Here is a 26,038-nt window from a genome sequence, read left to right as displayed (position 1 = left end):
TGAATAATAGATCTTAAATATATGCATTAAGCAAATGAATGTTTATAGCACATGTTCTGATTTTTATTAAGTATAAGACATTTGTTAAGAAGGTGGTCAAATGATAAATTAGGTCAATAACCCACGCTGAAGATGCAGTCTCAGATGTGAATTGGTGACACAAGCCTTTACATTCTTGCAAAGGTCTGAGAAGGCTACGAGCTTTCTCCTAGAGGTTCAGGCCAACAAATTTCTCTACATGAAAGTGGGAACTTCTAGGTGCCACAGGAGCCTAAGGGCGAGACAGCAAAGCCTGATACTGGAGAGGATATAATAAAGGGCATGCTACAGCACCCCTTCTGGAAATTTTATACAGTTGGTTGAGATGCTCAGCTCAGTAAATATTGCCCAGCATCAGCCCCCACCGCTACTTTCTAATCAATCAGTGTTTATCTGCCATATACCGAGTGAGATGTTAGAGATACCAAAATATCCAGGCAGAGCCAGGCATGCAAACAAATAATGCCAACATAGTATGATAAGTACATGATGGATGTATTGTCAATAAAAGTGGAAGAAAGACTGACTCCTCTTTTGGTAGAAGGATGTGGGACTAGAGTGTTTCAAGGAAGAATTAACAAAAGGAAACTTCTTGAGGTAGGGTCTTAAATAATGAATAAGAATTTCATACATTTTCTGGAAGTATGATCCCTGGAGCACTTAAAACAGAACCACTTCCAAAGCTTATGAAGAATGTTCTTGAGCTCCAGCCCAGACCTACTGATTAAGAATCTCTGGGGCAGGAGATTTATAAACTTTGGACCACTGTCCCAAGGTCTAAGGTGGGCAAAGGTATTGCTGATAGAAACTCTCCTACCTCCTCTTTACTCATCAGTCACTGCTTTCTCCTTGAGCGTCAAGGCACACTTTCCAATTCCTACTAATAATTAACTTTCAGGAACAGCACAGATACTATTAAAAGCTTTTATTCCAATATTAAAAATTGCATGGCCATGAGCCTACTCTTGTGGCCAGGTGCACTCATATTCATGTTCACTGATGCAGAACTGAATTTCATAGGCGGGAGTCCACAGCCACTCACCTTTCAGAACAGACTGCACTGGATGGGGACCTAGGGGTCCCAGCCATGCCGGATATTGACCCTCAAGTTATTGGGTCTTATGAGGGTTCGGAAGGTGATTAGATCAGGAGCTCAGGACATCCACTCTTTACCAACCAGAATAGAAGTACTTTCCTACTTTAATAACTGGTACAGTACCAGGGTACCAGCTGCATATTTTCCTGTATTTACCTAATAAAACAAAAAAGTGAGGTAAGAACACGAAGAGTTCAGTAAGGTATTCGGAATGTTCTCCATAAATTGAGACTTTAAGTATATCTTAGGAGTGAAAGCACAGACAACTAGATGGTATCAGAGTTTATGTACTATCTGTGTACTTTAAAATTTTTGTTTCATAAGAACTGGGCTAAATAAAATTACTTTTGTTCCTTTTAAGGGGTTGATAATCACCTTTACAGCAACCAAGTTATAGCACTTATATTAATAATCCTAACTTTATTTGCATTTTGGAACTGACCAGAATATATTCCTGATTCTCTAGAGTTTACCATTGGCACAGTTTCCCTGTACCTGTCTTACTTCAGGTTGTTGTAACAAAATACCATAGACTGGGTGGCTTACACAGCAATTCCTTTCTCACAATTCTGGAGGCTGGAAGTCTGAGATCAGGGTGCCAGCATGGTCTGGTTCTGATGAGAACTCTTTTCTTGTCTTGCAGACAGTTGCATTATCTCTGTATCCTCCCGTGGCAGAGAGACAGAGGAAAAGGCCCTGGTCTCAGGTCTTATACCTAAAGACGCTAATTTCACCATAGAGACTCTACCCTCATGACATCATCTATACCTAATTACCACTTCAAGGCCCCACCTTCTAATATTGGGAGTTAGGGCTTCAATATATGAATTTTGGCGGCACACAAACATTCAGCCCATAGCAGAAATTTTACACCTTAATGTTGCTTTTCTCTGAGACCTGAGTTTGGTAGAGACCCCAGAGATTAGTGGAAAATTCTAACTACATGACATCAGGTCTTGTATACCCTTCTGAGTCCTTGCTAGGACTCCTTGGGTCAGTGTCAAAATTCTGGACATTCTTCAAAGCTCACTGATCTTCCACACAGTTCTGGACTTCCACTGGCCACTGCTCTCAAGGGCAGCCGACATCCAGACCAGTGGAGCGTTTGTTGGCTCCTTCCAGCTTTCTCCACAGTCCTCCCTCTAAGCTTAACCAAGTGTGACAATGGCTCTTTGTGGATGGAGGCCAGATTCAAATAAATACAAGCAGCCATGACAGATATTTTGTGAAATATTTCTTCGCACCAAGTCATTATGGATATTATCTGGGTCAATGCTTCCCACATTGTAATGTGCATGGGAATCACTTGGGGAATGGTTAAAGCGCAGATTCTGATTGGATAAGCGGAGGGAGGGGCTGAGAGTCTCCACTTCCAACAAGCTCTTGGGTTGCTGTTGTCCACGGACCTACTTTGAGTGGAAGGGACTAGAAGATGAAAGGTTGGGGATTGTCATGACTGATTATTTCTACCTACTGAGTTTGGACTACATATTCCAAATTCAGAGACTTTTTAAGAGCTTTGCAGCTTCTCATTGCTTTTCAGAGATAGGTTTTTAAAGCTACTTTGTAGTGTGCTTGCAAAGTTTGCTGTGCAGGGCAAGATATGGAAAGGCCAAGCATGAGGAGGTTAGATATTTTGCTCAGGGAATGTAAGTTCAGATCTCTGACTCTCCCTGATGCCCCGTGGGACCACACCTCACCTCACCTGAGGAAACACTGAGGAAAAACAGACTCCACTTCCACGAGCCAGCCTGTGGGGAGAGGCTGGGCCACAACGCGGACTGCTTCTCAGAGCAGGAGACAGGAGATGGAGTGATAAAAGTGAACCAAAAATAAAAAATTAAAAAGCACACTGAGAACACTCTGTGAAATGAATGCTTGTAAAACTGTCTGCGGCAGGAAGAAACAGAAGAGTTTTATTAGGTGATGAAAAAACACTGTATACTTCATGTGAAAACATTCCAAAGTTGGGTCTTGTGTAGTATAACAGAAGAATCTTACTAAGTAAGACTCAATTTAACCAAATGAACATCAAGGAGCTATAATCCCATTTGTACCTGCATTTGAAATTGGTTATTCTCTCCTCTCTCTGTCTCTCTCTCTCTCACATACACACACGCCGTTGTACTTTCTTACTAATCTTGCTGCACAGTTTTTGAAGTGCTCAGGCACTTGCTTTTCTGGTGACAGAATCCCAAGAAGGCAGAGCATGCCATTTATGGTTTTCAGATATGCTTTTGTGTAAAGGGCTATAAATAATTCTACACCCTGTGAAGTGGTGTTTCTTCACTTAACCTGAGTCCTCCCCTCTTCTGCTCACCTCCATTTTGGTGGAGGAATTGAATCACTTTCAATTAACTAAGCTTTGACCAGGAAGCAAGGCAGAGGATTTCAGGTGTGGTTGGAAATGCTGGCTTTTTTATTGATGCCCCTGAGATCACTTTTGGAGGGGAGGTTTTGTGGTCTCTGGGGAGGTCTACCTGAGGCTCATTTGCACACACGTGTCCCTGGGTGGCCGGCAAGGAAGAGGCAGGGGTGTGCTGGATAATCCATCCTGGAGAGGATCAAAGACCCTTGCTGGTGGGTGAGAGGAACTGGGCATTAGGAGAAACACCACGTCTCCAGTGTTATTACTATCATTCAAAACTGTGGCACAGCAGCCTGGGTGGTAAGAAGGACTCAAGGAAAAAAACACACAACAACAAAACAACCCAGAGTGAGGGGAGCTGAGCAGACAGACAGTGGCTCCCAACCCTTGCAGTACCTTGGAGTTATTGGTGTGTGTGTGTGTGTGTGTGTGTGTGTGTGTGTATGGTTGTGGGGTGGGGGAAGGGGAGGATATTAGAAAAAACAATAGTGTGCAGTTCCCCCCCCCCCCTTTAGGGGTGGAACCCATGCATCAAATATTTTCAAACATCCCGCCCCCCACCCCTGGTTTTGACCTTGTTAGAACAAAGGGGGTTTGGGCCTGGAAGGTAGGGGATCACATGTGTAGCCAGCCAAAGTCACATGGGTAATTTGAGTGGGAAAAATGAGGAGTTGCTAGTCAGAGGGCTCAGCATTTTCTGTGTGGGGAGGACAGGAGAGGTGATGATGAGAAGGAAATACAAAATTATGAATCCATATAAGATGTTTGGGGTAAGCTTATCCATTGGGCATAAGATGAGGAAAAAACACAATCTATATGATCAAAGTACCTGATGTGACTAAATATTTAGGTGAAGATTCTTAACTTGTTCTAACTGCTTCTTCTAAAATCAACAAAGGCAGGCTAGATAGAAGAATGGAGGTGAGCCAATGTTTTTAACGACGTGTAGCTCTCATCCACAGCCTGGCCTAGCCCCTGGGCTGGCGGGGCAGATATTAGGGGTCTGCCACCCCCTGACCCGTTGGTCTTCATCCACTACCTCAGGACTAAACATATGGCCTGCATGGGCTTGACCATAGCAAGGAGGTTATTGGAATTAGAAAACCTGAAAGTATATTTAAAATAAGAAAAGTCTGTAAAAAAGTAATATAAAATAAAATAAAATAAGAAAAGTCTGTAGTCAATAAGGAATAACCTAATGCAGTGCATTTGACCAGTGCTGTTCCCTATTCAGTCTTTTCCTGCTAGAAGAGACAGTTAAATGTGGTAGCACACTCTTTTTTTTAATAGTTCTGCTCAATACATCTTAAAATCGAATAAAAGTAAAATTACCATGTATCTTTACTTGACAGATGGTCCAATTAGACTTTCCTGGACCAGCCTTTAATTTCAGACCTTTTTTTTTTTTTGATATATATCCTTGAGGAATTCTACTTACTTGCTTTCTGAATGAAGCACAGTCCATGTAACAGAGGATGCATCAAAAGGCTTTAATTTTCCTAGCAGGGTTATATTCTCAGGTGACTGTTTGATTATCCTTGATGTTCTTCTCAGCAGCGCGGGAGGGTCTGCTTACTGAGTCCTGAGGCCAAGGTGAACACTTTCCCTTCCTGGATTCAGTCAGTCAGATCCTGTCCTGCCTTATTCCATGCCAGTCCCCATGGACCATGAAACAGGTTATGCTTTGTGAACATTCTTTTTATCAGCCGGGGACTTTAGGGAGTCTTCTCATTTAAGGCAAGAATTTGAGTGTGCCCTGAAGATGAAAAGAAATAGATTTACTTTACAAATGATTTCTAAAATTATTTTCTATACTCAAGCAAGGAAATGTAGTTTGGATATTCTGAAAATTTCTCTTTTTGTATTTCTTTTGGGCTCTGTTTTTTTTCTCTCCCTCATGATGAGTCCAATCAAAGTTTAACAACATCATTATAAATTGTTATCATTTTGTTTTTGTATTTCTAGGCATTAGGGTTAAAATTGCCAAAAAGTGTTCCTCTTGGTGTCTCCACAGCAGTGATATGACAATCCCTCAGCTTAGGGGATGCAGTTAGTATAGTCATGTTCCATCGCGATGGTAAAAAAACAGTTTTCTGTAGCAACCATAATCCCCAAATGCAGGGCTGCGGATATCACTCACCATCAGTTAAGTGATGCAAAGGATATGAGCATCAGTGACAGGGATGCATTTCGGTTGGTGCTGGGTGAGTCGGGCTTTTCAGTGACACAGCCTGATTAAAGAATATTGTCAATTATCATATGGTTTCACTCATATGTGGAACATAAGGAATAATGCAGAGGACCACAGGGGAAGGGAGGGAAAACTGAATGGGAAGAAATCAGAGAGGGAGACAAACCATGAGAGACTCTGGACTCTGGGAACCAAACTGAGGGTTACAGAGGGGAAGGGGGGTGGAGGGATGGTGTAATGGGGTGATGTATTAAGGAGGGTGCTTGTGGTGATGTGCACTGGGTGTTATACGCAACTAATGAATTGTTGAACACTACATCAAAAACTAATGATGTACTATATGCTGGCTAATTGAATGTAAAAAAAGTAAAATAAATAAATTATATATATATATACACTAAAAAATAAAAAGGAATATTGTCAGAATGAGGGCACCAGTCCTGCAGGCACTTCTTTACTGCACAGGGGTTCACTGAGCATATTGAGCATGTGGTGCTGGGGAACCGTAGGTGAAGAGAAGGGTCCTTATCCCAGTGGGGGGACAGGCATGTCAAGTGACCATACAATACCCAGAAGACGATCACTGCATTGTGGGCACCCAGAGGAGGCAGTAGCTATTTTGCCTTTCTGTTCTTTAAAAGTTTAAATCCACTTTAAGATGGGTTTTTAAAGTTGATTTTTATTGAATGGAAATAAAGAGGGATGAGGCAGAGTCATTCAATGGAACTAATTTTCCTTTTGGTTGCTCTACCATGTTGAGGAGAAGTAGAGTTGTAGTGTAGTACTGGGACAGGCTTGTGGTTCGCGGTGGGAGTGAGCTCCACTCCAGGTAGGTGGGCACACTCTTCTGGATGGATGTTGCCTTCCTGCTCAGCTCTTGTTTCTATGGCAGTCAGTGAAACTGCGTGGAGACCAGAGTATAAAGTGCATACAATTGGTCTAAATTGTCAAAATAGTCATTAAGCAATGAATCTTGACCTCTTAAAAGCAGTTTGCAAGACATGAGCTGATTGTTCAAATTATGTGCTTGTCCTTGAACCTGCTGATTAGAATGTTTCTTCTCTAAAGCACATAATTTAGAAAATCAGAATGTAAGAAATGGTGTTATTTGGAGGAACGGTCTCCAAATTATTTTGATTTTGCACTGCGATCAGTAAAATGCATTTAAGTAAATCCCAGTATGTTTATTCAGAAATTATGCACATTGATAAACAATACATGTATATTTATTTTATAAATAAATTTAGTATATTACAGATACTTATAAATTATATATCTGTCCAATTTTATTCATACATGTTTTAAAAAATATATAAAATATAAATTTTAAAAGAATGGAAAACAGACAGAAATGAGTTCTAACATTTCCTTTACACAACCTGAAGACTACTTTAGACACACTCAGGGCACATACTCCCCCCAGTCTAGAAAACTGTACAGAGTGGAGAGAACAGAACTTGTTTTAAATACTTGGGCATTTGGGATTTGGGTCTCCTTTCTTCTGTATGTCATTCTTTTTTTTTTTTTTTTTTTTTTTTTAAAGATTTTATTTATTTATCTGAGAGAGAGAATGGGAGACAGAGAGCATGAGAGGGGGAGGGTCAGAGGGAGAAGCAGACTCCCCGCTGAGCAGGGAGCCCGATGTGGGACTCGATCCCGGGACTCCAGAATCATGACCTGAGCCGAAGGCAGTTGCTTAACCAACTGAGCCACCCAGGCGCCCCCTTCTGTATGTCATTCTAAATGCATTGATGGATTATTATAAAAGCAATGAGTAATTGGTCACAAAAGGAATCCATATGCAAATACAGAAGTATTTATTAAGTGAAGGAATAATGAATGAATTTGAATGAAATGAAGCCCTCATGTTCAACTCGGTCATCAGTGTGAATTTAGCAAAGGAACATAATCTCTGACATGATTTGTATCTATTAACAGAGGGTGATAGTAATCCTTATAGGAACATCATGCTTAACAGTCCTGTCATGTCCTCTCTCATAGGTAGAAAATATGTTCAGTTTTGGACAAGATATATCTACAGACTTGTGCTTCTTATTTTAGCAACTTCTACAGATAACATGGAAACACAAAGTAAAAGCTCTTCATGCTGAAGTTGCTGTCCAGAAACAGGAAAGGAGAGATACAGCTTCTGTTTTTTGGAAACTCAGTTCAAAGTTCCTCTAGATGTCAGTATTACATAGAGAAATGAAAATACAATAGCCTGTGGCAATGAATAAAGACCTCTTTACATTATTTAAGTGGTAAAACATATGTGATATATAATTGACAAAGAAAAAAAACAGCCTCATTTGGAAGCTGGTTTCTTATATTCCTCAGAATCAATAGCTTCTCCTGTTGGTCAACTCCAGCTGCTCTACCCAAAGAATGTTAGCACAACTCCTGGACCTTTGCCACCAATACCTGGATGACCTTAGAGGCAAATGCTCATCAATCTGGCACTCTATGGAGTCTTACCACCAAATTCTCAATTTTACCTATTTTGATGAACTGAAATTGATTAAAACGTAACAGTTTTCATTATCAAGTCCACCAATGTACACGTTATCCAGAATAAATCCAGAAGCACAATGTCTATCCACCAGGAGTTTTCATTTCAAAAGAGAAACACTGAAAGACAAAATTATACAATATCTTAAACACAATTTGTTAAACTATCTTATCTGGCTAATTTGACTTATTTTCAAAATTGGACTTAAATTCTCTCTCTCTTGCCTTTCTTCCATGTTAATTCTAGTTGCTTGGTAAATATTTATTTCTTCACTCTACTAACGTGTTTCCATTTTATACCCATCTCTCTTAATCTTCCTTCTTATCTCCCGTGGTACTGGCTGTGCAATAGATATTCAATAAATACTAACAACATACCTTGCCTGTAATCTTCTATTTTTTTTCTAAGTGACAGTACAACGTAGTAGTTAAGAGCACAGAATGAAAGAGACAGCTGACTAATAATCCTGGCTCAACCATTTCTGAATTGTATAATGCTTGGAAATTACCTGATTTCATTATAAAATGTGGCTAACAGTATCTATCCCAAAGGGTTGCTATGAGGATCAACTGAGTTAATAACATGCTTAGAAATGTGCCTGCTATGTAGACAGTGCTTAGTGTATATTAGCCATCATCATCATTGACATCATCCCCACCACCACCATCACCATCATCATCATCATCATCACCACCACCACCATCACCCTCATCATCATCATCATCATCACCACCACCACCATCACCCTCATCATCATCATCATCATCACCACCACCAGCATCATCATCATCACCACCATCATCATCACCATTACCATCACCACCACCACCATCATCATCACCATCATTACCACCATCATCACTATATCCTAGTCACTGGGCTAAGTGCCAGAGATTCAAAGATGAATCAGTCTTTCTGCCCAAGGCTAGTGGGAAATTAACGGGAAAAAACGTTTAAGAGTGTTGTCAGTGATGCTGGGATGGGTGCATATGCTGTGCGCAGAGGAGAGAGCAGCTGGATTTGCCTGAGGAAGTTGCAGAACATTTGTATTGTGCTTTCACCTAGAAGAGGAAGTTACAAACTCTGAGGCTATAATGTCTAATTTTGGTTTTCCACAGATTTACTAAACATACCTTTGTGTTTCAATGTCTCTAACTGAAAAATGGAAATGCTCTGAACCTATGAGACTGCCCCTTGGATTATTTAAAAGTATATTAGCATTCTGTCTTGATGCCCCTGAGCTGCACTTATGCGGCGTTTCATGCTTGCAAGTCACCCTAAGGCAAATTTCGCTCTCTTTCCAAAGAAAAGAAACGGACTCTTTGGACATCCATACAATTTCATTAATTTATAATGCACAACTTCAGAATTTGTGATAACTTGGGTGGATTGGGCTAATGTTTACTTTTTATGTGGTATTTAAGAAAAGTTGGCTAAGCAAATTCAGAGAAGCCAAACTGTGAGAAGGATGTTTATCTGCCTAGGAAAATGGTCATCTGCTTTAAGCCATGTGAAACCTCATTCAGAAAAGCTTACTTTAGTCTCCTGCTTTCTGGTTTACAAAACCTATTCATATAGATCCTCTCATTTTCATCTGATTAATATGTGAACCATATCAAGACAATATGAACAGAGGTCAGAGGTGACATATACATTATCAATATCTTTTAATCTATTCATGAAGATGGGCCTTCTTTTACAAACAATGCCAGAGTTTAACAGAATTTCTTTTAGAGTAGTGAGTTCATTTGTTTTTAAATATTGTAGTCTATACAGTTTCATTAATTCAGACTGTCCTGCCCTCTAACTTGCTATTAATTTTAGTGGGTTTTTTTTTTTATTTTTGAATCATGTAATATAGTAGTTTTCAATCTGGGATGATTTTGCCCCCCCAAGGGACACTTAACAATTTCTGGAGACATTTTGGTTGTTATAACTGGGAGGGAAGCTTTCATCATCTTCTTGTGGGTAGAGGACAAAGATGTTGCAAAAATTCTATAATGCTCATGACATTTTCCACAACAAAGAATTATCCACCCCATGTGTCAGTAGTGCTGAGGTTGAGAAACCCTGATGTAATCAATAAGTAACTTCAGTTATTCAATTGTGTATCCACAGGCTAAGGAGAAGTCACGGTCACACCCTGGTCTGAAGGAAACAGCACCTGTCAAAGGCAAAAGGACACCGGCCCTCACAGGTAACATCTTTAGAAGACTAGATATTTATGCATAAGGAAAGCTGTGATGTAAAAGTCCTGTTGCCGTTGTTCTTATTCAGAAGGAGTTACATGTTCATAAAGCCCTGTGTTGGGAGAAGTGCTGTTTGAATATCTTTATTTGATTGGCTTTGGGTCCTACTAGTTACAAACTAGAAACTCTTTGGGAACCCAAATGTCAGTCAGTTGGTCATGTTCATGTCTACTTTGCCTTTCAAAATCTTGTATCTTCTGATAAAGAGAAACCTGAATAGAAATGCCATTATGTGAAGCCGAAATTATACTGATCACATGCATCCTCCATTAAAATATTTTGTGGCTTTTAGAGAGATCTTCCCAGAAGAACCAGCCCTCCTCCGAGAAAAAAAAGGTTAATAAACTCAATGAGAACAATTCTGAGAAGACCAATGCCTCTCTAGTTCAGAGAAGTTTTGCCACATTTCATACAGAAAGACCACAAGACAAAGTCGAAGATTTTGCTCTAAGAAGTTCCATAGAGCCAAGAGAAAATATAGACACAAGAGACATTTCGAGTACACAGAGACTGAACAGACAAGAAAGTAATAGTTCTGGAGATGATAAGCAAGCCACTGTGGATCAAAATGGATGTCCAGTGTTCAAAGGAGAGAAAAATGGGCTTCATTCTAAAGAAGATACTAGTGAAAGCCAAGTTGAGACAAAAGGAGGACCAGCAATTGCAAATGAAACAGTGTTGGACAAGTGTTCAAATAAAAAGCAGTGTGTTGATAAAACAAATGGTGATCAAATCTGTGAAAGGTAGGCTTTAAAGCATTGCACGCCTACAACTGATGTTTTTGGTAGACCTATGAACCATTGCGATTTAAAGCCATACCAAAAGGAGAAGTGAAGTGAGTTTTTAAAGCAACGGTTTAGAAACCAGTTTCCCAGCTGGTGTGGGTTTTTCTTGGCCCTGTTCTCTTGCCATTACTTTTTCTTCTTGCCTGTGACATTTTCAGGCATTTTTACTGTTTTCTTCTGTCAACTGATAAAGATAATGATTATTATCAATCAGTATTTTTAAGATTAAGTATGAAGTTCTTGTTTTTAGCAATATAAAGCACATGCTTCCTAAGATCAAGAACTGAATAATGAGATCAGATTTATCTGTAAGTTAAGAAACTAATTCTTAAATTATGCATGATAAATTGGCTATTTTCCTAAGGTATTGTGAGGATTGAGTAAGAAGTAGATTATTGAAGGACTCTTCCTCAACTGCAAAGTTTCACATATAAATTCAGGTAATTATGTAGCCAACCACAATCAATTACTCTATGTTGTGATGGGCCACAGACTCTATCTGGAACAGAGTATCCAAATATCTCTGTGTTTTTTACGGAATTAAGATATAATTTTTATTTCATTTATTAATAATGTATTTGAAACCCAATCATAGAGAAGTCAAATTTTTAAAGAATTAAACATAAAGGCTAATGTTTATTAAGAAAGTCCATCATTGCAAAGATCTGCTTAGTAAGGTAAGGAGCTGTTAAAAAACTGAAATTAGTTCAATTCTTTGACCAATAAAGGTTTACTCTCCCTGCTGTTAATATTCAGAGATGATTGCTTCCTTTAGTACACTTTAATTTAGTAATCTCTCTCTTCTATAAGAAAAGGAAGTGAAAAAAATGAAGATCAAATTAGCTAGGTATCATAAGATGACTGCTTTTGTAAAGGGTCAGTGGAATAACTTGGGGTCACAATGAGGTCATCAGGGAGAGTCCCTGGGATCCTGTTATCTACATCCGTTCTTGTGCTGCTTCGTTTGATGGGGAAGCATACTGCTCCATTTCATCCCAAATGCTGAAACAGCCAACTCTATCATGAAGCTTCACCAAAGCACCATGTTCAGGAAGCTTTAGTGCTAAGACTTTTGATCATCTGAAAGTTATCTCCTTGAAACGTTGAGAGCTGCAGGTGGATTTTATTTTCCAGGTGTATCAGCAATGTAAAAGCCATTTCTACAACCCGAATCCTGGAAAACCCAGTGCTAGCGCCCACTTTCCAGAATGCTGAGCAAGCAGAACACACTGGCAGCAGCAAGCGGAGGGTGACGGGGGAGTGCTTCACCAAAGAGGACAGCAAAAAGAGCAGAATAGATGTAGAGAGTCCAGGTGAAGGACACACATTTAGGACACAGGAAACCAGACAAGCCCAGGGGGGCTTACAAGGCAAACCCTTGGCATCTGCTGGAACTAAGACCTCCAGACAGCAAGATCTGATGGCCCCATTGGGTAGGAAATGGTTTTTGTTTCAGCCTTTTAAAGCTTCTTAACCTTTTCCAGCAAGCATTTCCAACTAAATTTCACTTAGCCTAACAGCCTGAAGGAGACAGAATGCCATACTGATGCCATTTGTGTATGTAATTCAATCACTTTTTTTTTTTTTTTTTTTGGTCTGAAGAGATGAATGCCACCAAGAAAATTCTTTCATGACTTCTTTCGTTTTCAGCATATTTATGGTGTGAGAGATGAATGTCTATATCAAATCAGATTCCCAGACACTTCTATTATCTGAATTCTTAAAAATATTAACATTTGGCAGAGTGCCTAGCACAAGATAAGTGCTCCAGAATTATGTGTTGAATACATTTAAAGTTCTGAAAGCAAAGTTATTATCTACTCACCTCCCCTTGTATCCTTGTATGCATGTAAGAAGCTGCATGCAATAGATGCTTAAATATGGAATAAATGGGGAAATGAATAGGCTCACGGAAAGCAAACCATGGAAAAATAAAAAGAATGCTGGAAGAATATTACTGAGTTTGTGTTTTAGAACCGATCATGAGGTGGACTAGAGTTAAAACACTTAGACCGGAGGGTGGGAAGTGGGAGAAATTTGAGAGCTGTAGAATATGTCCTTAGCCAGTTTTACTGGTTGTTTTATTTCCAGCCAGGAAAAATTCATCTCTGTGCCTTAAAAGTGTCTTAAATAAAGGCTAAAATATTTTGCAAAGTAATGTAGAATAATAGCAAACATTTCAATGACATGAAGTAACTCTTCATCTTTCTTTGCTTTAATTAAAATAATGAACCTTATCAGTGGTGCTTTTTTTTTTTAATGGATCAAACACTTCCTTATCTTAGAACTTAAATGGTTTTGGGCTTGAGAGAATTATCCGTATGGACTGTTTGGGGTTGGAGATTTTCAACTATTGTGACATTTCTAAAAGTTGTCCTGAAGATGGTATAAACCACAGTTATATGGTCCTGACATTCTTTCTGAAAGATGTCAGGTGTCACCTTCATGAATTACAGACCATAATATGAAATAGAAACATATATTCCCTGGATCACTAGGAATAAAATAGATGGCCCATTTTATTTTATTCTGAGGCCCAGTCTGGTGCCAGAAAGAGGTCTGACTGCTTCCTCTCACCATCTAGATGATGTCCCGGCTCCTCCCGCCCCGTTTAATCACCGTATCGTGACAGCCAAACAAGCAGCCATCAACATCTTTTATACTGTGAGCAGAATGGAAGTTTTAGGAGGGTAAGTAATGCTCAATTTTAACACGCTTTCCACAAAAGAAGAGCATTTTCAAAGAGGCAGATCCTGAGGATTGCATAAATGTTTGCCAGTCTTGACCCAAGAACCAGAAACATCATAAACAAGCATTTTAAGAGATTTTTAGCATTTCTGAAAATTGCTACTGATGTCAGAAAGGTTGATGTGGTGACAGTGACTGAAGTCCACATTTATTATCTGCTTTACTTCCCATGTTGTAATATCTGAAAGTGGGAGAAGCCCCAGTGAGTCACCAGAAGGTTTAGAAGCTGTCCAAAACTTGAAAACGGAGACACAAAATGTAGGAATGAGTGAACAACACTGTGTATTTCTTGTGGCATGTGTTAAATCTTTTTTTTATCATTGTTGTTGGTTTTCCATTTATGTTGTTACTGTATTAATTACTATTATCCATTTTGAGTGATTGCTTCAGTCCCTGAAGAATTTTTTTAAAGGACGTCTAAATGCATACTCTCTCCCCGAAGAAGGAAGAGTACAGTCCATCAGGGATCGAGTTTATTACTGGGGGATATTCCTTCCTTTTCTATGACAGACACAATCCCCCTTTGATATCTTGTGATTTAAAGTCTAAATTATAAAGTTTACTACTGTCAGCATATCTATGTGAAATAGCATAAGGAAGCAGAACATTTACACAAAAGCTACTTACCAACCATGGAAAATATGTACAGCAACTATAGTGCATGTTTCTGCATTTGGTCATTGGGGGTGTGGTCGCCATTTGTGAAGTCCCTTCTTCCTCTTCCTGCCCCATATTTCTTTTGCCTGCACCATGGGGAACCCCCTGAATGCTTTCCTCCTCAGCCTGCTGATTATAGAGAGCTCCTCTTGAGACTGTGAGAAAGGGCAGAGAGACAAATGAAAACCCTGAAACATGAATAGGTGCCCTGGGAGTCTTTAGTATTACTGCACGTAGTAGCTCATTTGGGTCGTCAGGGACTTCGGTGGCAAACCAGCAACTGTTTCTCGGAAGGAGAATTGTTATTTGCAGAAGACACTTTGAGACAATTCCCAGGGTATTTTCTTTTTTCTTTTCTTTTTTTTAAGATTTATTTACTTTAGAGAAAGAGAGCACAAGCAGGGGGAGGGGCAGAGGGAGAGGGAGAAGCAGACTCCCTGCTGAGCAGGGAACCTGATGCGGGGCTCCATCTCAGGACCCTGAGATCATGACCGGAGCCAAAATCGAGAGTGGGACGCTCACCCACTGAGCCACCCAGGCAACCCCAGGGCATTTTCTTCATCAGTAGCCACATGTGACGTGCCTGGGGCTGTGTTCACGGTCTGGACATGATAGTTGGAATTAAGGTCCTCCCTTGGCTTATGTTTATGGAAATGTCATTCTCCGAGACCAATCTGTTTGTGCACAGATGTAGCTGAGTTGAGTGGGACCTCAACTCAGTCGGTCACCACCCTGCCTCTGTCAGTTGTGGCCACCATCCTCACCTCTGCAGCCCTCCAGGAATGAAAGGGTCACAGTGTTGTTCAGGAAGCTTCCCCTTAGCCCCCTGCCATGATAGCCACATTGCACAAGCAGGCACCTGTGTTCTATTTTACTAAATCAGGAATCAAAGCAAGAAGTCACATTTTAAAATTGTTCATGAGTGTACATTTCGGTATGTGATTACATGTGTAAGAAGCTGTCCTTTAAAGTGTATAAAAATTTATATCCAAGCTAAACAGTCAAAAATCTCATAGGTGATTATGTAATATGTATTTTTTATTTTATGTATCTGTATGTAATATTGTTATTACTTTATTTATATGCAGTTTCCAAAAATAATTTTACATGCCTGACCTACAGACTGTATTGTTCATTCGCTTACAAAGCCTAACTTATTCCATTCATATGGATTCAGAAAGATTCTATTTTTTTCTATAACAAGTTCTCAAATTTTAGGGTGCATATGAATCATCCAAGGAACTCTGTGGAAATGCAGATTCTGGGGCCTCACCTTAGATTCTTGCCTCAGTAGGTCTGGGGTAGGGCTGGGAAACCCCTCAGCCCATGACGGAGAGACCACACTTTAACATTATTTTAGAAGTTTTTTTTTTTTTTTTAAAGATTTTATTTATCTGTTCAGTAGAGACAGAGAGAGAGAGAGAGAGAGGCAGAGGGAGAAGCAGACTCCCAAAGAGCAGGGAGCCCGATGGGGGACTCGATCCCAGGACCCTGGGATCATGACCCGAGCCGAAGGCAGACGCTCAACCATCTGAGCCACCCAGGCGCCCATTATTTTAGAAGTTTATTGGCTACAGTAGATAACACTAACAGGTTTGCTCATTCAAACCCCAAAAGAGAAATGCCCCGACAGGGGCGTCTTCCACTTGGCCCCACCTCACGCTGCACCACGTCCTCTTCTTTGGCAGGGGGCGCTTTGGCCAGGTTCACAGGTGTGAAGAGAAAGCAACAGGTCTGAAGCTGGCGGCCAAGATCATCAAGACCAGAGGCACCAAGGATAAGGTAAAGTCCGTGCAACGCGGATCTGTCCTTGCCGTCATCATCTTCACTTCGCTAAAGCATCTTTCCTTCTTCTCAGGATGAAGTGAAGAACGAGATCAACATCATGAACCAGCTGGATCACGTGAACCTCATTCAGCTCTACGACGCCTTTGAGTCTAAGAATGACATTGTCCTGGTCATGGAGTAGTACGTGTTCTCCCTCCCCCCCCCCCCCACCCTTCCTCCACCCTTCCTCCACCCCTCCCCTGCACAGCTGCACGCAAGCATGATTACGCGGCGGTAGCTCTGTCCTGCTTCAGAAGTTGCTAGATCCGTGCTTGGTGCACTTCTGATTCTGACCGGCATGTATCCGACAATCGCATCAGTTTCAGAAGGAAAATTACTTAGGAATACACATCTCCATGTGTGATTTTACTGAGAAGAAGTAGAATGACACCCTAGACATAGCTTTATATCTAAGCTATTGTGTCAAATAGCCAGCCTAAAGATTATTCTGGTTAACCTGAAGGAAAGTGATTTTTGAACCACATTTTTTTTTCAACCTAATCATTAATACAAAGTTCACTTCAAATTCTTAATAACTGGGGCTAAGAAACTTCCATTTAAATTCACTTTTATAAAAAATTAATAAGTAGTTAGAAAGTGAGTAGTTCTCAATTACGCTGAATCAGTATTGTGATTCAGTTCATTCTTTCCCCTGCTTGGGGTTTTGTTTATCATCGCGCAATAGGAATTTGGGGTAATAAAAAGTCTAGCATCAGAAGCACATAGGAGCACTTTAACACTGAAAGTAGTCTGAGAAGACCCTGTTTGACCATCACTTGGTATTTGGGATTCCTCTCCCAGCCTTTGTAGGGTCCTCTTTATCTTCCGTATATGTTAGGAAATGGCAGATGCAGACTCATAACAGAACTGCAGCCACGAGATGACTGGGACCTTGAGGCTTTCGGGTTGTGAAATTGATGGTAGCTAAAAGAAGGGCCTTTAGCCTAAGCATCATGTAGCTGAGATAGCGATGGAGGTGGAGAAGTCACCGGGCACACACACCTGCTGGAAGAGTTGGACGAGCTTAAACACGTGGCTGCTACTCCAGGAAGTGGCTGTGTTCACGGAGGAGCCATACTCAGGACTTGACGCCTCTTCCCTCTGCAGTGTGGACGGAGGGGAGCTGTTTGATCGCATCATCGATGACAACTACAATCTGACTGAGTTTGACACCATCCTGTTCATCAAGCAGATATGTGAGGGCATAAGACACATGCATCAGATGTATATTCTCCATTTGGATCTGAAGGTACAGCCTGTTCTGTTTGGTATGAAACCCCTTCCACCCTCCCCTCCTGTGGATCAGTGGGCCCCGTCAGATACTATATGCCAGCTTGGGGAATTTATGCTGTTATGAGTTACATATTCGGGAATTAATGAAAACCTGGATTTTTAGTGTCATCTCCCCGTTCCTGGCTTCCACCACCCCCTAATATTTGCATATCTCCACCTTCAGAGACTCTATTCAGATTCTTGTAACTTGCCTGTGTGAAAGGGATCCATATGGGAGATGCTTTCCCTAAAAGTTTAGAATTAAAACCACCACCACCACCACCACCACTACCACCACCATGGTATCCTTGCTGTGTCCCCCTCATTTTTAGAATAAGTAGGTGGGAGGATTTTAGCTAACTCAGAATTCCCTCGTGGTAGCCAAGTTTCCCAGCTCTCCAAGCATCCTTAGCAGTCTCAAACTCTTTTAGGATGTGCTGGACTTTAGGGATTTGTTTTTCTGTGGGCATGCTAGAACACTGAGTAGGAACCTATGGCAGAATGGGATACAGGGCAGCCAGAAGGTCGGTGCTAAAATGCTTAGGAGCTGAGAAGGGTGGTGGGGGTGGGGCTGGCACCACGTTGGGCATGGTGGAGAACCTATGTGAGCAGTGGGGAGCCAAGCCACCTGCCTTTCTCATCTTATTTAATGACCCTTCCCTTTTGATCTCTCTCCCAGTATGAAGTGCCTAGAATTGGACTATACCTAGTTAGGACCAGTGAAAGACCCAAGCTCAATAACTCTGATCAGCTCTAATATCGGGGCTAAATATCATAAATTGCCTCTTCTTGTGTGGCACAATCATTTTCTCATTTCCCTGTTTGCACAGCATGACCGTGAGATAAAATATATATTCTCTATAACATACCATCTATTGCAAGTCATCGGGGATTGTAGAGCTAAATAGATTTAACTTCCTTAAATTGGTTTCCATGGTCCTCTCTTCTTGTAACTTAGCTTCCCTCACTGCCTTGATTTATGTGTGCTACCTCTCCCATTCATGGGGCAGGAGGAAGTGATATATAAAAGACAAAGTCAGAAGTTGAAAATCATTAGCAAAGCCCTTGGCTTTGGAACTGTTTGATAATGTGTATTTCCATGGAGCATTTTCCTTGAGTGTAGATCTTCTGCAGATATCCCTAAAGGGATTTGACTGGCAACTAAAACTAGGACCTGACCTATCGTAAGTCAAACAGCTCTGTATGTGGCTTCATAACATTGATTGAGGACTTGCAATGGGCAATTTTAGTTATGGTTTGTAGGTAAAGATAATAGTAATTGCAGCAGCTGGATGGGTCATTAAGGACCACTCATCCCTTGCAGAAAGCTCCTTGGAAGGAAAAGGGCCAAAAATATTAAGAGTGCTTGTCACCATGGAGGGGAGATTATAGGTGACTTAAAAATGAAAAATGGTCTCCTTTATATTTTTCTGTGTTTTGAAAATCTTCTTCAATGAATATGCTTTCATTTCATAGTTAGAAAAAAATTAACTTTTTAAAGTGCCCTCAAAGCTGTAAACACATTTTTATGTCATAGTAGTCTTTGAGAATCAGACAGCTTTATTCATACCGATCAGTTATTTAAGCATGAAACCACATATTCTTATAGAATATCCACTTTATCAATAGCTTTTACTCATAGACACCAATTTTAGAGATATTTTAGAAAAGGGCTTCCAAAGACACTATGCCAACCAAATGGTCCATTGAATGTTGGTAAGGAGACTCTACATCATTTCATCCATTACTTCTTAGTTTCTGATCTCATTTGAACCTCCTTTCCACCCAGACAGGCAGGGCAGGGACAGCTGTGATCCCACATAAAGGATGGGACATGGGATCCTGAGGATTCAGAAACTTGGCTAAATGCACCCCAGCAAGAACTTGAGAGTTCCAAGCAATTCTTTGAAAACTTTATTTCTCTTTTATGGATGACCTAGACTTTAAATCAAATTTCCTATTTTTCTCAGACCTCAGTTTTTCTGACCTAACAAATACAGGCACACTTGTAAGACATTCCATAAACACTGAGTTGCAATGCTACTATCCACGTTTTCTCCCTCTACACCCCCCACCCCCAATTCTATCACCTTGACAGAGGGCAAAGTCTTAATCAGAGTCAAACTCCAAGGGAACACTTAGTCAAGGGTTTGGGCACTGAGAACAAACTCAGTAAAACTTTGGAATTGCTGAGAATGAAGAATGAACGAGAGGGAAGTCTTCCTTTTACACATGACTTTCTCACGGATTAAGTGCAAAGGGAAAATCTGGAGGTCAGCAGCGTTCCCGTTATATTACATCCTCGGTGTGACTGTTTAAAGGAATCAGGCCATTTCTCCTGGAGCTCATAAATCTTTGGGAAAGATATTCCTCCAAGAAGGGGAAATTCATACTTAATAATTTTAGGGGGGCAGATGTCAAGTCCGAGACAGCCTCCACCAGTCCGTTTGGAAGGTACTGAAGCAGGCTCCTTGTCTTTCTTCCCTCAAAGAGGCCCCTGCCTGAACTCACACATTATGGTAAACTGCAGAACCAGGGAGAGGGACAGGCAGGGTAATGCAAGGTTGGCAGGGTACCCACAACCTCATCCACCACAAAATTAAAGGAGAAAATACCCACACAGACAAGCCAGACCCAAAGTGAAAGGCCTGATATGTTTTTCCTGAGCATCGTTGTATTTTTAGTTGTGGTTCGAGGACAATTTGAGTGAATGATGGTTGTTTTCATTGCTAATGTGTCTCTTTCTCCTGGCAGCCTGAGAATATCCTGTGTGTGAATCGGGATGCCAAACAAATAAAAATTATTGATTTTGGATTGGCCAGAAGGTATGTGTATTTGGACATAGGTATATGAACGGAAGTAGTGAGCATGATGGTGCTTTTCTTTGCAAAGATAAATCTGATATACCTCTTGGTTTTAGACTCTCACTTAGAATTAACTTGACAAAAATTATATCCCAGCCTTACCTTGCTGACTTTGGAATTGGAATGTTTAGAGGTTTCTACGGTGTATCCAAGAAAAAAATAAGAAAACTTAAAAATCTCATACAGTGAAGTTATTAAATTTGAAGACATTAATTTAGAATTCATAAGTTTGTCTTAGTCTTTTATATTCGTTCTATCTGTAAAGAGAAGATTTACTTTAAAAATTGAGTAGTGTAAATGAGATTGCAAAGGGTTCTGGTACATATAAGCTTCTTAAGTGAACGAAGAATTTATATGTGGACTTCAGTACATTAATGGTGAATATAAAATGGATGCAAATAATTGCATTTCATTTATTCATTAATGTGGGCTTACTCAAGCCATTGGCATGTCAAGGATTGTATCAGTTTTCTTTTTGTTGTGTTCTAGAATTCACGTGTTCTAATTATTCTCACCAGCTTTCCCCACCACTGTTTCAGATTATTAAGATTTTATAGTATGAATTACGACCCTTAAACTCCTGGAACTTTTTTTTTTTTTACAAGTTTTTAACATTATTTCCTAAATACGCGATTTCCTTTAAAGCCTGTGTATTCAAAATTTGCTGTGTGGCTGAAGTTATTTTGTCTTATAGACTGCTTTTCAGTTTCTACGATTGTTGATGTTTGATCGACCCTCTCCATCCCTCCACTTTGTCTCCTGAATTCCAGATACAAACCCAGAGAGAAGCTGAAGGTGAACTTTGGAACTCCGGAATTTCTTGCCCCTGAAGTTGTGAACTATGATTTTGTTTCCTTTCCCACTGACATGTGGAGTGTGGGCGTCATTGCCTATATGCTGTAAGCAGATCTCCAGTCTCTCTGACACTTACACACAGGCATAATAGCCCAATTATGTCTTTTAACAAATAAATAACACCATGCCATGTTGAGTCACTTTCTAGGCTCTGTGAATCCTGGGGGTGAAAGGAGTAAATTCTTTCCCTGTGCATCACCTGAAAAAGTAAATGTATGTCTACTTGTAATCGCTTTAACTGTTAGGACACCACTGAATGCCCTAAAAGTAATTAAAAAGCAACTTGTGTCCTGATCTCCTAAAAGACGAAGGCTAGCCTTACTCCTCAGGGTGACCCTTTGGCGTTGGCCATCTGAGTGTGTGGCAGACTTTAGCAGCTGTAAATGCTCTGAAAAGGAAGTTGTGCTCTCCTTAGAGATTTCATATTTTAGGGGGGCTGCTGACTCCATGGCTGCAGGTGTTTCATTAGGGGCCGGGGTGGGGGAGTGAAGCGTTGTCCTGATTGCAAAAATATATTATAAAATTATGTTTAATTATCCGGTTATTTGACTTCTCTCAGTTTTAAACGACAGAACCGAGAAAAAGCAACCTCTCTGTAAAGGGTTTGAAGCTACTTAAACGAGACTCGCTCTGGCTCCTCTGTCTTACAGACTGAGTGGCTTGTCTCCCTTCCTGGGTGACAATGACGCTGAGACCCTGAACAACATCCTGGCCTGTAGGTGGGATTTAGAGGATGAAGAATTTCAGGACATCTCGGAGGAGGCCAGGGAGTTTATCTCCAAGCTTCTGATTAAGGAGAAGAGGTAACCCAAGTTGGTTCCGGGCTCTGGAAGAAGGAGGGATAATAGGGAAGCATAGGCTAACCGCAATTCGTGGAAATAATTCCCGAATTCTCTTTTTGACATCTCCAATGCCCATGCAAAGTTGTAAATGGAAAGAGTGTGATGCTCTTGACCTTGTTTACTAAGATCGTGGACTGGTTTGGTCAAGAGGCTTGAAAGGGGCTACAAAAACTTCCCTGCTTCTGCCTTTTGCAATAAGGCTCTAGCAATTAGGGGCTCTTGCTGGGCCTCAAAATGAAGGGTTTGGGATAAGTTATTTCCATAACCCCTTTCATATCTACAAAGCACATATCCGGTTCTGTGTAGCTGAACACTTAAGTATCATTTCATTTGAGAGCCTACTGTGGACCAGATGGTGCCAAGTGCTTTATAGACCTATCTTTTCACCCCCATCCATCTCCAAGAGGTGGGAATTATCATTATTATTTTATGGATGAGACTCTAAATAGTTTGCCCAAGATCATATGGCTAGTCAGTGGAACTGAGCGTCAAACACGTCAACCTTCCCCTAAGGCTGCCCACTTAACTGTTACATATTACACGGCCTTCTATTTTCTGTCATGCTAAAACCACGTTAGTTCAAAATTCAGCAGATGGAGGCGCCTGCGTGGCTCAGGCTGTTAACAATCTGCCTTCGGCTCAGGTCATGATTCCAGGATTCTGGGATTGAGCCTCACGTTGGGCTCCCTGCTCCCTCCCTCTGCCCCTCTCCCTCTGCTGATTCCCCTGCTTATACTCAGTCTCTCTCTCAAATAAATAAATAAAATCTATAAGAAAAATTCAGCAGATGAAAAAGAGTGACCTTGAAACATAAGGGCTTGCGTTTTAGAATTACAGGCAGGGGAAGGACATTGTGATTTAGTCAAAAACAGTTTCAGATGGTTTTATACCTAAAATGTAAAATGGTAAATGGTGTTTAAGATTTTCAAGGCCAACCATACTGAGCCTTGCTTCATTGTTTTATTATCTTTATGGCTTTTAAGTTATTAATAAACATGACCGTGAACAGATAGGAGGGTGTATTTGGGGGGAGGGGATTAAAGAAGCAACATGGGTCTGGAGCAGTACCTGAAACCAAGGAGGTGCTTTGTCGACAGTCTGCCAGGAAATGTGTCTGGGGCATTGAGAACACGACCCTGCCTTTAGGTACCCCATGGTCTAAGAGTAGAGATAGGTATTTCTTAAAAAGATAGAATACAATGCAGTTAATGCAAAGATAGAGTCTATTGAAAAGGGTCAGTCAGGACTGCATCCTAGAGGGTAAGGAGGACTTAACCAAGGGGGGGGGGGGGGGGGAGGGGTCAGTGTGAGGAGAGGGCACTGCACAGACATGGGTTTTATCTTTAATGGAAAGGCACAACAGCTGATGTCACTATTATTATTATTATGTGTACATCACTGAACACCAGATGGAAAATGTCAACTCTATCACATCTTTGGTGGGTGAGATCTACACTTACTGAGAATCTATTCAACAGATCCACTTTTATGTGTTATCTGATTTAATATTCTGGATTAAATGAGGAAACAGGCTGAGAGCAGTCAAGCAGTCACGTGGTTAGCACGGGGCAGAGTCCTAGCCATGCCTGGTGGCCTCCAGCGCCATGCCCTACTCACTCCTTTGGTCTGAGGGCTTCACTAATACGATCATGGAGTAAATTTCTGGGTACAAAAATAAACTCGAAATTCTATTAAAAAATTAATTATTAGTACTATGTTATTGTTAACTTTTTAATAGTCAGCTTTCAGAAGTTTGCATTACAGTGAAGAAATAATAATTTTTTGGCATGGTCAGCTTTTGGAATGCTTCTGGGGATTCAGTACTGAAAATCATGATATTCAACAAAACAGCACTTCCATCTGAGGTTGGTGGAGGTCAAGAGTTTTAAAAAAATTATATCTGCCTGTTTAAGGTCCTCCTAATGGTGATGTTGTCATCAAGTTACTAAACTTTCCATCATGGATTAAAGTAAAGGGTTATCATCTCTTCAAATCTTTTATTTATTTATTTATTTATTTATTTATTTATTTATTTATTTTTTATAAATTTTTTTATTGTTATGTTAATCCCCATACATTACATCATTAGTTTTAGATATAGTGTTCCATGATTCATTGTTTGTGCATAACACCCAGTGCTCCATGCAGAACGTGCCCTCCTCAATACCCATCACCAGGCTAACCCATCCTCCCAACCCCCTCCCCTCTAGAACCCTCAGTTTGTTTTTCAGAGTCCACTGTCTCTCATGGTTCTTCTCCCCCTCCGATTTCCCCCCCTTCATTCTTCCCCTCCTGCTACATTCTTCTTCTTCTTTTTTTCTTTCTTAACATATGTTGCATTATTTGTTTCAGAGGTACAGATCTGAGATTCAACAGTCTTGCACAATTCACAGCGCTTACCAGAACACATACCCTCCCCAGTGTCCATCACCCAGTCACCCCATCCCTCCCACCCCACCCCCCACTCCAGCAACCCTCAGTTTGTTTCCTGAGATGAAGAATTCCTCATATCAGTGAAGTCATATGATACATGTCTTTCTCTGTTTGACTTATTTCGCTCAGCATAATACCCTCCAGTTCCATCCACGTCGTTGCAAATGGCAAGATCTTATTCCTTTTGATGGCTGCATAATATTCCATTGTATATATATACCACATCTTCTTTAGCCATTCATCTGTTGATGGACATCTTGTCTCTTTCCACAGTTTGGCTATTGTGGACATTGCTGCTATAAACATCGGGGTGCACGTAGCCTTTCGGGTCCCTACTTTTGTATCTTTGGGGTAAATACCCAGTAGTGCAATTGCTGGATCATATGGTAGCTCTATTTTCAACTTTTTGAGGAACCTCCACACTGTTTTCCAGAGTGGCTGCACCAGCTTGCATTCCCACCAACAGTGTAGGAGGGTTCCCCTTTCTCCGCATCCCCGCCAACATCTGTCATTTCCTGACTTGTTAATTTTAGCCATTCTGACTGGTGTGAGGTGGTATCTCATTGAGGTTTTGATTTGGATTTCCCTGATGCCGAGCGATATTGAACACTTTTTCATGTGTCTGTTGGCCATTTGGATGTCTTCTTTGGAAAAGTGTCTGTTCATGTCTTCTGCCCATTTCTTGATTGGATTCTTTGTTCTTTTGGTGTTGAGTTTGATGAGTTCTTTATAGATTTTGGATACTAGCCCTTCATCTGATATGTCATTTGCAAATATCTTCTCCCATTCTGTCAGTTGTCTTTTGGTTTTGTTGACTGTTTCCTTTGCTTTGCAAAAGCTTTTTATCTTGATGAAGTCCCAATAGTTCATTTTTGCCCTTGCTTCCCTTGCCTTTGGCGATGTTTCTAGGAAGAAGTTGCTGCGGCTGAGGTCGAAGAGGTTGCTGCGTGTGTTCTCCTTTAGGATTTTGATGGACTCCTGTCTCACATTGAGGTCTTTCAACCATTTGGAGTCTATTTTTGTGTGTGGTGTAAGGAAATGGTCCAGTTTCATTCTTCGGCATGTGGCTGTCCAATTTTCCCAACACCATTTGTTGAAGAGACTGTCTTTTTTCCATTGGACATTCTTTCCTGCTTTGTCAAAGATTAGTTGACCATAGAGTTGAGGGTCCATTTCTGGGCTCTCTATTCTGTTCCATTGATCTATGTGTCTGTTTTTGTGCCAGTACCATACTGTCTTGATGATGACAGCTTTGTAGTAGAGCTGGAAGTCTGGAATTGTGATGCCGCCAGCTTTGCTTTTC

The 26,038-nt window shown here is 40.7% G+C and overlaps 1 protein-coding gene across 1 annotated transcript in view; it reads left to right on the top strand.

The window, feature by feature from the left end:
• The window catches only part of MYLK4 (myosin light chain kinase family member 4), an 85,346-nt gene that overhangs the window by 45,936 nt on the left and 13,372 nt on the right, over nucleotides 1-26,038 (top strand). The window contains exons 2-9 of the mRNA XM_032425001.1: nucleotides 10,322-10,400; nucleotides 13,822-13,927; nucleotides 16,331-16,424; nucleotides 16,501-16,610; nucleotides 17,577-17,718; nucleotides 20,496-20,566; nucleotides 21,376-21,504; nucleotides 22,111-22,263. Coding sequence (XP_032280892.1) covers nucleotides 10,322-10,400; nucleotides 13,822-13,927; nucleotides 16,331-16,424; nucleotides 16,501-16,610; nucleotides 17,577-17,718; nucleotides 20,496-20,566; nucleotides 21,376-21,504; nucleotides 22,111-22,263 — 884 coding nt within the window. The remainder of the gene's footprint in view (nucleotides 1-10,321; nucleotides 10,401-13,821; nucleotides 13,928-16,330; nucleotides 16,425-16,500; nucleotides 16,611-17,576; nucleotides 17,719-20,495; nucleotides 20,567-21,375; nucleotides 21,505-22,110; nucleotides 22,264-26,038) is intronic.

This window comes from Phoca vitulina, unplaced genomic scaffold, assembly GCF_004348235.1.
Source record: "Phoca vitulina isolate PV1807 unplaced genomic scaffold, GSC_HSeal_1.0 scaffold31, whole genome shotgun sequence".
In the NCBI taxonomy this organism is placed as follows: Eukaryota; Metazoa; Chordata; class Mammalia; order Carnivora; family Phocidae; genus Phoca; species Phoca vitulina.
This window is presented reverse-complemented; position numbering and strand designations above follow the sequence as displayed.